This window comes from Dermochelys coriacea, chromosome 6 (genome assembly GCF_009764565.3).
Source record: "Dermochelys coriacea isolate rDerCor1 chromosome 6, rDerCor1.pri.v4, whole genome shotgun sequence".
NCBI lineage: Eukaryota > Metazoa > Chordata > Testudines > Dermochelyidae > Dermochelys > Dermochelys coriacea.
The window spans coordinates 65160791-65178014 of NC_050073.1; the positions used below are offsets into that span (position 1 = coordinate 65160791).

General features: G+C 45.4%; 1 protein-coding gene across 1 annotated transcript in view; it reads left to right on the top strand.

Annotated features, from left to right (window-relative positions):
* The window catches only part of LOC119857233 (cytosolic phospholipase A2 epsilon-like), a 43652-nt gene that overhangs the window by 16273 nt on the left and 10155 nt on the right, over window positions 1–17224 (top strand). Inside the window, exons 8-13 of the mRNA XM_038405874.2 lie at window positions 112–184; window positions 2791–2960; window positions 3083–3169; window positions 4370–4407; window positions 5084–5219; window positions 17035–17171. Of these exons, the coding sequence (XP_038261802.1) occupies window positions 112–184; window positions 2791–2960; window positions 3083–3169; window positions 4370–4407; window positions 5084–5219; window positions 17035–17171 (641 nt within the window). The remainder of the gene's footprint in view (window positions 1–111; window positions 185–2790; window positions 2961–3082; window positions 3170–4369; window positions 4408–5083; window positions 5220–17034; window positions 17172–17224) is intronic.

The window sequence follows — 17224 nt, forward strand, 5'->3', positions numbered from 1 at the left end:
CTACGAAGCATTCGATCTGTCCATCAACAGTAATATACTAAGATGGGAAGTAGAACCTCAGACCATAATATTCTCCATCATGAGTTATTTTATTGTTCTTCTCGGTTACAGTCTCGCAAAGTCTGCTGTTTGGAAGTCCAGGTGGATGAGAAGAAGAGGGAAAAGAAAAGGAAGCCTTCATCACGTGAGATTGTTGCTTCATTAACTGGCTAGAAGTAAACAGATATTGATTCTACTATGATGATTGGCCATTCTATGAATCATTAAAATAAATAAATGGAATAAAATAATATTTCCACATGATACAACTTTCTTAACACCAATTTTAAAATGAATAATCCGTTATCGGTTACATGCACTGCATCACATACATCTATATAGTGAACTCCTTTAAAGTAACACTAAAGCTGAGATTTTAATCACACAAGGGTTAGAGTTATGATTCTGACAGTAACCTTCATTTTGTTCACTTGTGTGAGCTGATGTCCATTACAAAAGGCTTTTCATTAAATGATTACACAGCTTAAGGGAAATAACTCAGAATACAACATAGAGAAAAGAGTACAATTTCTTTGCATTACATTGTGTTGAACTGTTTTCCAAATATTGAATCATATTGTCCAGTGTGGTATTAATTTAATGAGAGAGAAATCTATCTAGGGCAAATATTCAAGTGTGTAGAATTAATATTGATTTTATAACTAGAATTGTCTGACCTTTCTGTGATTAAAATCTCAAGCATGGTGTTATGTAATATTATTTTTACATATTCTTTCCTTTGTTTGTTTATTTAAAAAACATATTACAAAATCAGTGAAAACTTCCAGTATGTTACCTCATAATGTCTCCTTTAGAAGCCTTTTTACAGATTTAGTCTAAAATTTATTGTTCATTTTTATATTGTATTAGCACTGGGGTGCCCCATTATGCTAGGCATTAAACAAACACACCTGTCTAAACTAGGGAAAAGGCTTGTTTAAAAACACTTGTTAGTTAAGACATTTTAATTAACATATTTCTAAAGCCCATTAAGCACTTAGGCTCAGATGCTCAAAGGTATTCAGGCCCCTAACTCCCTTTGACACCTAGAACCTAAATTCCTTTGGCCCTGGGGCTGATCATGACCATTTTTAAAGATGTGAAATCCTGTCTATACTTAGTTTTAAGTACTGTTTAAAAATGTGGTGTTTTAGCTAATAGGCTGGGTTTTTTAAAACAACAACCACCTCTTTCCCCCCATGTCTATATAAGACTATAGTAAGAGATAGCTTGCAATGAAGAGTTTACAGTCACAGTGGACAGGTCAAAGGAAGGATTGTGATTCCCATCTTACAGCTCAGGAAATGAGGCACAGAGAGATTAAGTGACTTACCCAAGGTCACACAAGAATTCTGTGGCACAACTCAGAACTGAACTGAGATTTACTGAGATCCTTAACTACAAGGTCACCTCAGTCAAACAGTTGTGTTGCTATGGAAATAACAGCCCTTAAAGAATTATAAGGCAAAGTGTAGTAATACAAACCTTTTATTTATAAAGGAACTAAAGCTACAACAGACATACCTAGATAAATTGCTCCATTCATTCATGGAACCAGACCTTTTTTAGTACTATTAGTGATTATCGCATATGATTAAGGCTACAATTCTTTCACAGAGGTCACGGAAGTCACGGATTCTGTGACTTTCCGCAACCTCCATGACTTCCTCACAAGCTGGTGTGGCTGACTTCAGGGCCACCTGGCCAGCTGGCCCCAGGGCTGCTGCTCTGGCACCCCACAGCCAGCCATACTGGCTGCTGCTGGAGTGACCTGGGCCAAGCTGCTCCAGCAGTCCCTGGGGCCAGCTGCACAGGCCCCTGCTTGGGAGGCCCTGGGCAGCTGGCTCCAGGGACCTGCCTGAGCAGCAGCTGGTGAGGCTGGTCCCACGGACTGCCCAAGCAGTGGTCCTGGGGGCAGCCCCAGGGAACATCTGAATAGTGGTCCTGGGGGCTGCCCCATGGCCAGCCGCACCAGCTGCTGCTGGAGGGACCCAGGGTCAGCTGCAACGGCCGCTGCTCAGGCAGTGGCTCCAAGGCCCACTGGAACAGCGGCTGGTGTGGCTGGCTTTGAAAAGAACCTGAGCAGCAGTCCTGGGGGTTCCCTGGGAACCCTTGAGCAGCAGCATTCCTAGGGTGGCTGAAGCAGCCCCAGAGGTCATCCAAAGAGCGGTCCCCAGGAGCAGCGGCTGGGGGACAGTCAACCTCCAGCACTGGAGCAGGTCCTCCCAGCAGGGGCCCCTGAAGCAGCAGGGCCCCAGAAGTAGAGATTTAGTCAGGGGTATTTTTGGTAAAAGTCATGGACAGGTCACAGGCCGTTAGGGTTTTATTTATTTATTGCCCCTGACCTGTCCATGACTTTTATCAAAAATACCTGTGACTAAATCGTAGCCTTACATATGGTACATTAGTATAGATTTGCTCTATTGGGATAAAATAAAAGCAAATAAATGGTTTCCATATCTCATGAAACCCCATGTATCTGAGCCCCTTCTCGTGAAACTTCATTTTATCCTAATTTCTGTCAATATCTCTAGGGTAAATTACCTACCCCAAAATTTCCTTGATTACCCAACCCCTATTTATCTAAATATTATAATAGAATAATATTGCTCAATATGTGGTCTCTTTGAGTTCAGTGTAGAGAACTTCTAATCAATTTAATGAAGGTGGGGTTTTTTTAATACCCCTATTATGCTATGCTTCCAGTCCAATAATAGTAACTTCTGTGTGTGCTTTGCCTCATTCCTTTAGGGAAAGACATCTCCCTCACAGTGAAAGGATCCCATGAAGACACCCAGGATCTTACATTGGCCTCTGATCCCATCATTAGATCCTCATGTCCCCCTAAGTTTCACTATGTCAAGTATAAGCAGTCAGCATTGGATGTTATTCTACCAAAGCAGAAACCATATTACTCCTTTGTAAGTTATCATTGGCCTTAATAAATTTAGTAGTAACTTTAAAGAAACACATGCATTAGATAGCAACATTAATCTATCTTCACTTTACTCCTTGTGATATAAACTTCTATATATTTCTTCAGTGTAGCTGTTCCTATAATACAAAGGCGGACTCACCAAATGTGGCTCTCAATTCACTTCCCACAGGAGAGAAAGTAACAATAGCAGAGGTGAGTGCCTATTGTTAACTCTTAGGAATAAACACTGATCCATATTTGGAATATTACCAATGTAACAATAATGGCCTAGGTTGCCTCCTTCCTTGGAAAAAACGATGGAAATGGGATAAGAGGAGGAGGAGAATGAAGATAATCCCCTCAATGAGTTTTTCTGGCATTATCCCTATGGTGAAAGAGGGTTAGGGAAATTTGATTTCAAAGGCAGGGCCCCTTCCCACCTCCATGAATCTTGGGAGCCAGATCTCTGTCTGTCCCACAGGGGTCAATTGACTCTCCACATGTTCTGTTGTCTCTGACAGTGGAGCTCCAGTTGTAGCCATGCAACCATAGTGCTCCGGAACGCAATCATTGCAGCCGTTGCTCCGGAACACAATCTTGTATTTATGCACCTGGAATTGGGAGTTCCAAGATTCCAAACTCATTGCCATGGGCCTAAGTGAATGGAAGATGGAGGACAATGGCTGATATAGCAGAGATCTCAGCCCAGTACACTGGTGTGCAGTTGCCTGAAAAGGCTGGGAAGTTGGGAACTCCTGATTTATTCTATGATTCTGAAATTTTATAGTGATTAACAATAGGTTTTATGATTATGTAAACCCATATTAAAGGGCCACAGTTACGTGATGTTGCTAAGAGCCAAAATTTAGCTTTCGAAAAGAAAACACACTACTACTCACAAAAACCCTGGATTCTACAAAAGCTAATAGCTATAATGAAATTTTCATGATTAGCCAAGCGAGTCACCTTGAACTGTCATTTATTCCACCAGTTCTCAACCAGTACTTGCCTCTTCAGGCTTTTGTGAGTGACACTTGAAACACTCCATCCTGATCTTAATGATAAATCACTGTGCTAGGTCTTGGGACACTGCCGCTCATCTCCTCCTGTCTGGGAGGAGGGCATTCTAACTAGCCATGAAACTACATCACACACAGGCACATGGGAGGAGACACTGGCTAGTACTGCCAAGGTGTTCATCTGTTTAGAATGGTACAGTCACTGGAAAATGCTGAGTATTACTGAGCAGCTTTACAGAAAATAAATTAGTGGTGTTGAATCCATATACATAGCATCTCAGGTTGGTGTCTGCATTGCTGAAAAGGGACAAGATAAAACTCATTCAAAAGCTGAAGGGAGGGGAAACCTTAAAAATGTGATAGCACTTAATGTATTTGTATTCTTGGTTTTCAGGATAAAAAATTTGATTTGTATGTGAAGGCTACAGACTGGTAAGAGATCCACCATCCTCTTTGGATGTTAATGATTTTGTCAGCTGAATTCTGCTCTCTCCCTGTCTGTTTATAGAAAAAGTTTGCTTACTGTATGTCAACAATTTGTGCAAACAAATTAAAAGCACACAACCTTTAATTAATTTATATAGAAAGCTGGAACTTTATATATAAAAAGAACACGGCATATTCTATACCCAATATTTTTATCAGTTTAATGAGACTCATGTATGAGATAGAAGTAGTGGCAGAGTTAGCAGTTTGATATCTGTATTTGCCCTGTTGTGTTAATATCCTGTTCAGCACAATCCATAATCTGTCATGATGCTGTTTAGATATAAAGTTGATCAGTTACAGTCAGCAAAGCTTATTCTACTACAGCTCTCAAAAAGGCATTGGGCTTTAAATACAACCACTGGCTTATATCTAAAATATAGCAGGATCCTTCAGAAATTACTTATAGGAATTAATTTCCCCCCCTTTTTTTTCTTGCTTCTCTCTCTCTCTCGTGCTCATGTTACATCAGTTTGTCTATATAGGACTGTGGAAAAGACTTTTCTGTCAGATTGACTCTTTTTGGAAATGGTTGATTGACTGCACTGTAAGTTCTAAAATTGGCTATCAGTAACAACATGCAATATATGTGCCTGTTTTTTTTTCCTGGTCTGTGCTCCAGCTCAGAAGACCTAGACGTGCGCTTAGGGTTTGACTTGTGCACAGAGGAGCAGGATTTTCTGTGGAAAAGGAAGAAATATGTTGCTGCTGCTCTGAAAAAGGTTCTCCAGCTAGAGGAGGACCTGCAGGACGATGAGGTACGTGTGACAGAATCCCAGATGTTCCCCCTCAGCTAAAATGAGAACTCAGCAACTGGACACCTAATGTGACACATTTACTATTATCAAAACTTCTGAATGGTCAGGAGGCCCTCGATTCAAGCAGTGGCCCTCTGATACCAGCATTCTCATCCATCACATCAGTAGACTTAGTTGTCTTATCCCTCCCCTCCTCTGTCTCCAACACACTTGACTCCTTTGCCACACAAAGTCCATCCCAATAAACCTCAGCCATGGCTCATTCCAAAAATTTGCTTCCTCCTTTCCTGTTCCCAAGTCACCAAAAGCCTGTGAATGAAGCATCATGACCCCACTGTCTTACTCCAATCACATTTGTTCTCTCTTTTTTAGTTCTGTCACAGTCCTGGTCAAACAATACTATTTTTTTCTCATTGACACCCACGCCCACAATTCCTGTCATTCATTTTTTACCTTTGGCTTCCCTAAAATCTTCCCCCATTCTGCACCCTCCTTTCTTTCCATGAAAGATGCTGTCAATTTCACCAAACAGAAAATTGACACAGTCCTCCATGATCTCTATCCTCCTTCTTACTTGCCCCATCACCTTCTACTACCCTCTTCTTCCTTTCCTGACTACTCTCTCTCCCAATCTCAGCAACTCCATCTCCTCGCCACTCCGACCTTTCCTTACTATCACCCCTCCTATACTTCTTCCTTAACCTATCACTGTGCTCTAGCTACTTTCCGTCACAATATAAGTATGTTCTGGTCTTTATCCATCATAAGCATCTGTACTTCTCACCACCTGCCTATCTAATGATTGCCCAACCTCCTTTCCTCTTTCACCTCACAACTGACAGACTGCACCATTTACATTTGTTGCCCTGAATTAAATTTCCTTCTGCTTCATCTTGCATCCCATCCCAGCTAGTTATCAATTTCTCCCTCCAGCAAAATTGCTCACACTCAAGGATTTTAATAATGTCAAAATCTCAGGCTCTACTCCATCCTCATCCTCCTTGTTCTCTCCAATGCTTTTGACACTATTCATAATCATCTCCTTCTTGACATTTTCCTTCCCTGAGCTTTTGTGATACTATCCTCACCCGGTTCTCTTCCTGCCTTACTATTTGATTCACTGTACCTCTTTCTGTATGTTTGTTTTGTCCTCAGGGAAATAACTGTTCTTCTTTTTGTGTTTGTGCCAAACAGTACATTTTAGGTACACTGGAAACAAATAACAATAATACTTAAACAAAAACAACTTCTCCTCCTTCTTTGCCTTCACCTTGCCCCACTTAGTCGGAGTTGGAGGCTCTTGTTCTTTATCTCCAAGCATTCCTATCAAATGCATCTTCCAACATGTCCTCTTTACGAATATAGAACTACATTTTTCTTGGTCTTCCTCATGGTCTTTGATCCATGACAACCAGATCTTATACTCTCTCACCAGCATACCCCATGTCTCATCATTTCATGTAACCCAGACATCTAGGTCAAAACTCCCTCAACTTTTCTATGATAGTGCTACCCACTTCATGGCTCATACGATTTCATTGTGTAGCCTGTCAGCTCTTACCCAGCATCCACCTGAGCATTCTTATTTCAGCTGTGTAACATCGTTGTTCTTCTGTCTTCCTACTTAAACTATAGCAGTAAGAATATACTACTGACCACCTGAACAGGATGATGATGGTGATTGTGAAATGCTCAGGGAGATTATAAACACAGAAAACCTAATAATAATGGGGAATTTCAATATCCCTTAATTTGACTGGCTACATGTCACCTCAGGACAGGATGAAGAGATAAAATGTTTAGACACCGTTAATGAGTACTTCTTGGAGCAGCTAGTCCTGGAATCCTCAAGGGGAGAGGCAATTCTTGATTTAGTACTAAGTGAAGCACAGGATCTGGTCCAAGAGGTGAATATAGCTGAACTGCTCGGTAATAGCAACCACATTGTAATTAAATTTAACATTCTTGTTGGGGGAAGATACCAAAGAAACCCACCACAGTAGCATTTAACTTCAAAAAGGGGAAACGACACAAAAATGAGAGAGCTAGTTAAACGGACATTAAAAGGAACAGTCACAAGATGGAAATGCCTGCAAGCTGCATCAAAACTATTTTAAAACACCATGTATACCCCAAAACTAAATGTATAACCCCAAATTTAAAAAAACAGTCAGAGGATAAAAAATGCCACAATGTCTAAACAACAGAGAAAACAGTCAGTTAAAGGCAAAAAGACTTCATTTAAAAACAGGAAGTTAAATCCTACAGAGGAAAATAGAAAGGAGCATAAACACTGGCAAGTCAAGTGTAAAAGTATAAGTAGGCAGGCCAAAAAAAGAATCTGAAGAGCAACTAACAAAAGACACAGAAACTAACTGCAAACATTTTTTAAGGACATCAGAAGCAGAAAGCCTGCCAAATAATCAGTGGGACCACTTGATGATCAAAGTACTAAAAAGCACTCAGGGAAGACAAAGCCACTGTGGAGAAGTTAAACACATTTTTTGCATCAGTCCTCACTGCAGAGGATGTGAGGGTGGCTCCCACACCTAAGCCATCCTTTTTAGGTGACAAATCTGAGGAACTCTCCAAAATTGAGGTGTCAATAGAGGAGGTATTGGAACAAATTGATAAACAGTAATAAGTCACCAGGACCAGATGTTTTCACTCAAGAGTTCTGAAGGAACTCAAATATGAAAGTACAGAACTACTAACTGTGGTATGTAAGCTGTTACTTAAATCAGACTCTGTACCAGGAGATTAGATGATAGCTAATGTAATGCTGATTTTTTTTAAATGTCTTCATAGGCAATCTCAATCTGGTAAACCTAACTTCAGTACCAGGCAAATTGGTTGAAACTATTGTGAAGAAGACAATTATCAGGTACATAGATGAACCAGATATGCTTTTGTAAAGGGGAGTCATGCCTAACCCATCTATTAGAACTTTTTGAGCATATCAACAAGCATGTGGAGAACAGTGAGCCAGGGGATATAGTTTACTTAGACTTCAGAAAGCCTTTGAAATGGTCCGACAACACAGGCTTTTAAGCAAACTGTGCAGTCCTGGGATAAGAAGGAAGGTCCTCTCATAGATCAATAACTGGTTAAGAGATAGGAAACAAAAAATAGGAAAGAAATGGTCAGTTTTCACAGTGGTGAGAGGTAAATAGCAAGGTCACCCAAAGATTTGTACTGGGACTAGTACTGTTCAACATAGTCATGAATGATCTGGCAAATGAGTAAACAATGAGGTGACAATGTTTGCAGACGATACAAAATAGTTAAGTCCACAGCAGACTGTGAAGAGTTACAAAGGGATCTCACAAAACTTGGTGACTGGGCAACACAATGGCAGATTAAACCGAACATTGAAAAATGCAAAATAATACACATTGGAAAACATGATCCCAACTATACATACAAAATGATGGGGTCTAAATTAGCTATTACTACTGAAGGAAGATCCTGGAGTCATTGTGGATAGTTCTCTGAAAACATCCACTGAAAGTGCAGCGGCAGACAAAAAAGCTAACACAATGTTTGAAATCATTAGGAAAAGGATAGATAATGAGTCAGAAAATATCATAATGCCATTATATAAATCCATGGTACGCCCAAGCATTGAATACTCCATACACTTCTGGTCACCCCATCTTGAAAAGATATATTAGAATTGGAAAAAATAAAATAATTAGAATTGCCAGAGAAGGGCAACAACAATATGGAACAACTTCCATATGAGGAGAGATTAAAAAGATGGGGACTGTTCATCCTACAAAGGAGACAACTAATAGGTAAGGCTATCATTTTGTCATAGAGGTCGCAGAAGTCACGGAATCTGTGACTTCCAGAAACCTCCGTGACTTCAGCCGACAGCGGCTGGGAGCTGAAGGGTCTCCCTGCCATCTGTGGTGGTCAGGTACTGCGGGGGCCCCAGGAAATGTGAGCCGCTGCGGGTAGGATGTCCAGGTGTCCAGTTTTTGACCGGAATATCTGGTTGAAAAGGGATCCTGCCCCAGCCCAGAGCACCCTCCTACACCCCAAACCCGTCATTCCCAGCTGGAGCCCTCACTCCCCCATAGCCCAACCCCTTGCCCATCCCTGATTCCCCCCACGCCCTCCAAACTCCTCAGTCCCAGCCCCACCTCAGAGTCTGCACCCCCAGCCAGAGCCCTTAGACCCCCGGCATCCCAACTCCCTGCCCCAGCCCAGAGCTCCCTCCTGCACTCCAAACCCCTCAGCCCCTGTCTGGAGCCCTCTCCTGCACCTCAAATCCCTCATCCCTGGCACCACATCAGAACCCACACCTCCAGCCAGAGCCCTAACCCCCTCTCCCCGCATCCCAACTCCCTGCCTCAGCCTGGAGCCCCCTCCCATACTCCAAACCCCTCGGTCCCAGCCTTCTACACCTCTAATCCCGCATCCTTGGACCCACATCAGAGCCCTCACCTCCCTGCACCCCAACACTCTGCCCCAGCCTGGAGCCCCCTCCCACATCCTGAACCCCTCATTTCTCACCCCACCCCAGAACCTGCACCCCCAGCCAGAGCCCGCACCCCCTTCTGCACCCCAGCCCCTGAGCCAGCCCAGTGAAAATGAGTGAGTGAGGGTGGGAAGAGCAAGTGACGGGGGGGGGGAATGGAGTGAGTAGGGGGTGGGGCCTCAGAGAAGGGGCAGGGAATGGGCGGGGCCTCAGAGGAAGGGTGGGGCAAGGGTGTTCTGCTTTGTGTGAGTAGAAAGTGGGCAACCCTAGCTGCGGGCAGTGTGGGAATCCACAGCTCCTGACTGCCACGGGCAGAAGGGGGCTCTGAGCTGAGCACCTCATGGCCACCGTGGGTGGTGGGGGCTCCCTGGAGCTCCGAGAGACCACAGGCGGTGGGGCTACCCCGCAGCTCTGAACTGTGGACGGTGGGGGACTCAGAGCTCTGAGCCAGGGCCCCCACAGCTACCCAGCCACTGCGGGCAGTGTGGGGACTCCACAGCTCCCCATTTTGTAATGGATATTTTTAAGTCACAGTCAGGTCATGGGCTTCTGTGAATTTTTCTTTATTGCCCGTGACCTGTCCGTGACTTTTACTAAAAATATCTGTGACAAAATCTTAGCCTTACTAATAGGAGTTATGATAGAGGTCTATAAAATCATGAATGGTGTGGAGAAAGTGAATAGGGAAGTGTTATTTACGCCCTTCACATAATACAAGAAGCAGGGGTCTCCCAATGAAATTAATGGACAGCAAGTTTAAAATAAACATAAGGAAGTATTTCTGCATATAATACACAGTCAACCTGTAGAACTTGTTGCCAGGGATGGTCAAAAGTATAACTGGGTTCAAAAAAAGAATTAGATACGTTCATGCAGGATAGGTCCATCAGTAACTATTAGCCAGGATAGTCAGGGACACAACCCAATGCTCTCGGTCCCAGAGTCTGCATCCCTAACCAGAGCCCTTAGACCCCCTGCATCCCAACTCCCTGCCCCAGCCCAGAGCTCCCTCCCGCACTCCAAACCCCTTATCCCTGGCACCACCTCGGTGTCCCTAAAATTCTGACTGCTGGAAGCTGGGACTGGATGACAGGTGATGGATCACTTGATAGTAGCCCTGTTGTGCTCATTCTCTCTGAAGCATCTGGCACCTGTCACTGTCAGAAGACAAGATACTGGGCTAGATGGACTATTGGTCTGACCTAGTATGGATATTCTTATGTTCTTCATTGGCCAGCATTCTTCATTGGCCAGCCATACATCATGACAGACCTAATCATGTCTTATACACCTTGCACTTTAGTTTACTTAGCATACTCTTATTGCAAAATAAGTCAAATGCCTCCACTTGCACCAAGCACTCTCCACGTGATTCCTAACATCTGCATCAACATTCCCATCATGGCTCAGCACTGAACTATGGTATTTGAATTGTTGCACACACTTTAACTCTATACCATCTAGTTTTCCTGGCTTCTCATTGTCCCTCTTAATAAAGCATCACATGTATTCCAGCTTTTGTTAGTTAAACTATTTTCTTCTACTGCTGCCCTCCATTCTTCCAGATCTCTTTCCAGTTTGTATTTATCTTCATGGAACAATATAATGGCATTGGTGAAAAGCATGCTCCATACAGCCTCTCCCCAAACCCCTTGTGTGAAGGAGTCAATTACAATCAGGAATAGAAATAGATTTAGGACTGATCCTTGATGGAGACCTACCTTCACAGTGAACGGCTCACTGTAGTCACAACTGCTTCTTGCTACTGTTGTGCTACCCTTGCAAATGTCCATAATAGTCTGAACATATGTCTCCAGCAGAATGTGCAAATGCAGACACCGCCATATCACTCAGGTCTCTGTGAACTCTGTAAGAAGCCTTCTCTAAGTCCACAAACTAAATGAAATTTCTTGTATTTCTCCCTCTACTTCTCCTGCAATGTGTGGGCTGCAAACATTGCATCCAGCATTGACCCTTCTGGCATAAACTTGACTTGGTTGTCACTTATTGATGCTCCAGTTGCTTGAAGTGTCTTTTCTCACTAATTCTTTCCAGCCTTTTCATCACATGACTCATTAACTTGAGGGGTCAGTGTGATGGGGTGTACCAGGCCCCCTGCTGGAGGCCCCACGGTCCTATTGCACCTTGCCCCAGGAAAGCAGTCCTCCAGGCCCGCCTAAAGAGGCTTCATAGAAGCAGACAATCACAGCCCAGCAGGCTCAGATAAAAGGAACTGCAGGGCCTTAGCAGCTTAGTGCCTGGCTGGGACCAGAGGGCCAAGAAAGGGTCCTCTCTGGCCACAGGAGCCTGAGGGATAGCCAGTTTGTTCTGGCTGCATTTTGCTTAGCTGGGTTTGCAGGGAGAGAGAGGCCCCAAGAACCTTAACCCTGAAGTAAGGGTGAAGAAAAAAGGGGCTAGATAGGAAGAGGCCCAGGGAAGAATCAGCAATGAATTGAGATTGAGCAGTGCATAGCTGCTGTTTTTAGGGTGCCTAGGTTGGAACCTGGATGTCAGGAGACCGGATTGTAGGCAGTCTGGTCTAGTGGTTGGAGTATGATGGCAGGACCCAGGGGTTGAGACAGAACCAGGAAGCAGGGCTAAAGTTCAGAACTGGAGTCAGAGTCCGAATGCCAGAGCCAAGGGTCAAGACAAAGTGGGTGTTGGGAATCAGAACCGAGGGTTGGAACAGGATTACCAGGAGTCAGAGAATGCAGGAGCAAGGCTGGGACAGGATAGGAACGAGGCTGGGTGCAGGGCAGGATCTGGGCTGGAGCAGTGGAGGACCAGAGCAGGAGCAGGGCTTTACAAGAGATGGGCACAGGGAGGCAGAGAGTCTGTTGGCACATGCTTTGAGCAGCCAGCGAGCTATTCATGCTGAGGTTCCTCAGCCAGTCAGGCATGGCAGTCCATCAGGCAACCTAGCTGGCTCATTAGGGTGTCAGGAGTACTGAGCAGTGTCACCTGCAGGGTCTTACTCCTGCCACTGGAGTAGTGGGCAGGTCTGGGGTCCCGTATCGGCTAAAAGCAAAGCAGCATAAATCACACAAAAGGGCCAGGGCTGAGCTAGGAACCCAAACAAAGGGCTGCATTTAAAGGAGACCAGAGTCAGGACTGAAGACTCTTCTAAGGACAAATAGACTGTTCATTTATCAGACAGTTTAATACCCCTAAAGGGATTCACTTGGGCTTTGTGACTCGGTCAGAGGGCCAAGCCACGGAAGACTTACCAAGTGAGGTCAACAAAGCTACAGGAGGTGACAGCAGTGGGAAAAGTTGCAGTACTGCAGCAGCAGCAGGACGTGCACAAGAAGTAAGTGCCCCTCCCCATTACAGTTAGTAATTACTACGTTCTTCCACATCCCCTTTATGCTTGAAGATAGAGACCATATGCTTTTCCCCCATTAGTTGGGTATTTTTTTCAGTCTGGAGGATTAATTTTAAAAAGTTCATCATCATCACCACTACTGCCTCATGGCCCAGTGATTTAAATACCTCAGTTGCTACACCATCTGGTCCCTCTACCTTCCCATGTGTCATCTTTGGTGCTGTCTGACTCACTAACACAGTGATAGCTCTTGTGAGGTTGTTGTTTGCACATACTTAGCTCAATGATTTCCTCAAATTCTCTCCATTGAGCAGTTTCTTATAAAACCACTGATGTCTCCTAATGATTTTGCTACCTTCCACCAGTACTCCTTCATTTTGTTTTTGATACACTCCACAACTCCCAAATCCCTAGTGCTTCTTTGTCTGATCTTCGCGAACCTCTATGTTCCATTTTGCCCTTCCTTCCTCGATAATCCTACATATAAAGCTTTAAGTGCCTGACCCTTAGCTTCTGCAACCATTATTTTCACCTTTTTCTTTACCAGCCTATATTCCTCATAACTATCCACTGTTCTTTCTTTCTGCCATCACTTAACCCTTCCCTCCTTTTTTTCTTTTCTATTTCGTGCACATCATTAGACCACTACCATATCTTCTTTCATTTGTCCACACACAGCTTGTGAGCTTTCTGTATTACATGTGGATATTTTTCTCCAAACCTCATTGATATCATTGTGGCTGGTTTGGTCATTGTCTGACCTCTATAGAACCTCATCCTTAAATCTCAGACTAACTTCCCTATCTGCAGGCCTCCACCACTTTATCCTTTGTACTCAGAGTGTGGTACTTCACTTATCACTTGGCCCAATGCTTCTCCTCTCTCCCACCTTCTCCTCTCTCATACAGCCAACTTGTGGCACATATCAGCATATAACATACAATTTTTCTTCTCTGTCAGTGCTGTTCTAACTTTCATCAGCTGGTCACTCTTTCTTAGGATGTCCACTATCATATCCTGTAATATTTCTGCTACTATTATTCCTACTCTATTCCTCTTTGCTGAGCATCATCTTGTAGCCTCCTTGATGTACATGGATTTCAATCCCTTCCATTTTGTCTCTTGTATACAGGCAATGTGCACTCTCCTTCCCTTCATCATCTCGACTACTGCTTTTTGTTTCCTTTTCATTGTTCCCACAGTCAGGGAAACCAGATGTTACTCTTAGGCTTGCCATTTTTAGCCATATGTACCACAATGTGGTAACTTGACCATTTTCCACAGTCGTTGGACAAAGAGGTTGTGTGTCACTTCTGGGTAGGGTGACCATATTTCCCTATGCTGAATACAGGACACCTGGTAAAATTACTCATATTCAAGTGAGTTCAATGGCAATCAATAGGAACTATGCAGTACAAACATTCAAATTAACATCAAGTTGACTGAGCCCCTGTTAAAAAGAAATATTGTGTAGTTGGATTCTTTTTATTTACCTTCTTATCTTTAAGGCTTTAGGGTTCATATGGGGAGGGGTGACATCCCCCCCACCCACACGCCCATACTCCTCTCTCACACAGGGGGAGTGACCGACCTACCCCACCCTCCCTGCCTGGCACTCTCTGCCCTCCATGCCTGGCTCGGTCCCTGGGATGGACTCGCCTCTCCTGGCATGGGAGGGATGGGAACGCAGCATCACATGCCCCCCTGCCCCAGATTTGTGCCAGGGTTCACACCAGAATGTGACCAGCCGCAGCCTTTCCGCACTGTATGGGAAGGAAGGGACAGGAGCTGCTTCCAGCCACAGGGGAGGAGTGGTGGGGAAAGGGATGACCTGACAAAGGTCTTTGCAGAGCTCATTTCTTCTCTCCCCTTGTCCTTTCCTGCTCGCACAGTGTCAAAAGACAGCTAACACCTCCAGGCTGCTATTGGCCACCAACATAATCCAACTGCCTCTGGCTACAGCGTGGGCTGGAAGGGGTTAAGCCCTAAGGATGCATTGAGCACCAGAGTCGAGGAAACCTGACTGCAGGGGCTTCATGGAACCTAGCCAGGGAAGTGGCTCAGCAGGGGAGGGTGCCTAGGGGGTGGAGCAGCCCTGCGCTCTCTAGGGGCAGAACCCCGGGCAAGGGGGGGTAGGTGAAGAGGGCACTAAGCTCCTACTCTGGGGCGGGAACAGGCTGGAAATCACTCCCTGCCCCCACTCCAGAGCTTAGCTGAAAGGCAGAGAGGCTTCCCCATACCAGCACTGTGCGGGGCATTGGCACATACAGGGCTTGGCTCCTCCTGACCAGTTCCCTGGGCCGGAGGGTCTTGGGCTTTCCTGGGGCACCAGCCCAGCCAGAGGCAGTGGGGGAAGGAAGGAGCCTGCCGGCAGGCTGTTGATGAGCTGAGCACTCTGACCAGGGGCTGGTTCTCCTCACAGCGCTGGGAGCGGGATGCACCCTGCAGGGGCGATATGGAGGAGCTGCAAGGCTGGGGGGGGGGGGCGAAGGGACAAAGCAGGGAGAGGACAGCAAGAGGGGGAGCGTGTAAAGGGCCAATGGGTGGGCAGCAGAGGTAACACGTAACTGGCTGCCGCCTGGTGCCTGCCCGCACTCTCAAGCCACCGCAGTGCACAGCCAGCACCGGCCAGAAATGGGATGGGGAGGCGGAGCCCTGGTGTCTGAGAGCCAGCACACCGGGGGGGGGGGGTGCACTGACAGACTAGCAGGGGAAGCGGCCGGCCCCATGTGCTGCATCTTTGCCTCGTCACCAGCCTTGCACACCTACCGCCATCATCAGCCACTGGGCCCCCACCCACTCACTGCTGGTGAGCAGGTGGCTGGCGAGCAGGAATCCGGCCAGCAGCAGGACCCGCCAGTACTAATGTGGGAGAGACAGAAGATATGGGATAATTTGCCCATTTTTAAGAAAAAGTTGGGACACCTGAAGAAGGGCTTAAATATGGGATTGTCCCTTTAAAAATGGGACATCTGGTCTCCCTACTTCTGGGGGACATCTTACCCTTTGTATTGATATACTTATTGAAGATGAAGACCTGTGGACCATGTGTGAATGATACAACTTTTACAAACTGGTTAGCCACGCTTGACGTTCTTGGTTTGAAATTGGAGTTTTTCTTCTCCTAGGTGGACAGCCTGCATGTTTAGTGAGCCCCATCTGCCTGGGGCAAGCTGCTTGTAGTGCACCAGACCCCCATACTTCCCCCCCCGACTTCCAGTTAAAAGCATCTCTGCCATGAGAAGACAAGTGGTAGGAGTTTTGACTGTTAGAAGCTATGTATTGAGCCAGCCATATGAGGCATTTTCTAGGGCAGTGGTGGGCAACCTATGGCCCACAGGCCACACACGGCCCGTCAGGGTAATCCAGTGGCAGGCTGAGAGACAGTTTGTTTACACTGACTATCCGCAGGCACGGCCGCCCGCAGCTCCCAGTGACTGCGGTTCACCATTCCCAGCCAACGGGAGCTGCGGGAAACAGTAGCCAACATGTCCTTGCAGCCCGCAACGTTTCCCACAGCTCCCAGTGGCCAGGAATGGCGACCTGTGGACATTGGAAACTGTGGATGGCCGTGCCAGCAGGTGGTCAAAGTAAACAAACTGTCTTGCAGCCCGCCTGTGGATTACCCTGACTGGCCGCATGCAGCCCATGGGCTGCAGGTTGTCCACCACTGTTCTAGGGGGAGCTCATCCTTCAACCTATGTTGGCTTCAAAAACTCTTTAGGAGGAACAAAAGCAACTGAACTTATAATAAGTCCTTCCCTTCTCTATTCCAAATCTACTCCAAATAGAGAAGGCCTGAGCTACTGAGGTTGGGTCCAAATCAGATTCTAAACTTCTCCAGTGTTTGGGAGTGTTTGTATGTATTTCAATTTTGACTTTGTCAGAAGAAAGACTATAGTTGTGATTTGGAACTGGATAGGGTCTAGTGTTCCATTTCAGTTTCATCTAAATGTTCATATGTCATTTGCTTTGTAGTAACTTGCTCTCTTTGCATTGAACAGATTCCTGTGGTGGCAATCATGACAACAGGTGGTGGAATGAGATCACTGACAACGACATATGGCAGTCTATTGGGTCTCCAGAAGTTAAATGTCATAGACTGTGCTATGTACCTGACTGGTTTGTCTGGCACGACATGGTAAGGAAGACATGAGCAGAGTTTCTCTATGCTGCTGATACAAAGAACTATGC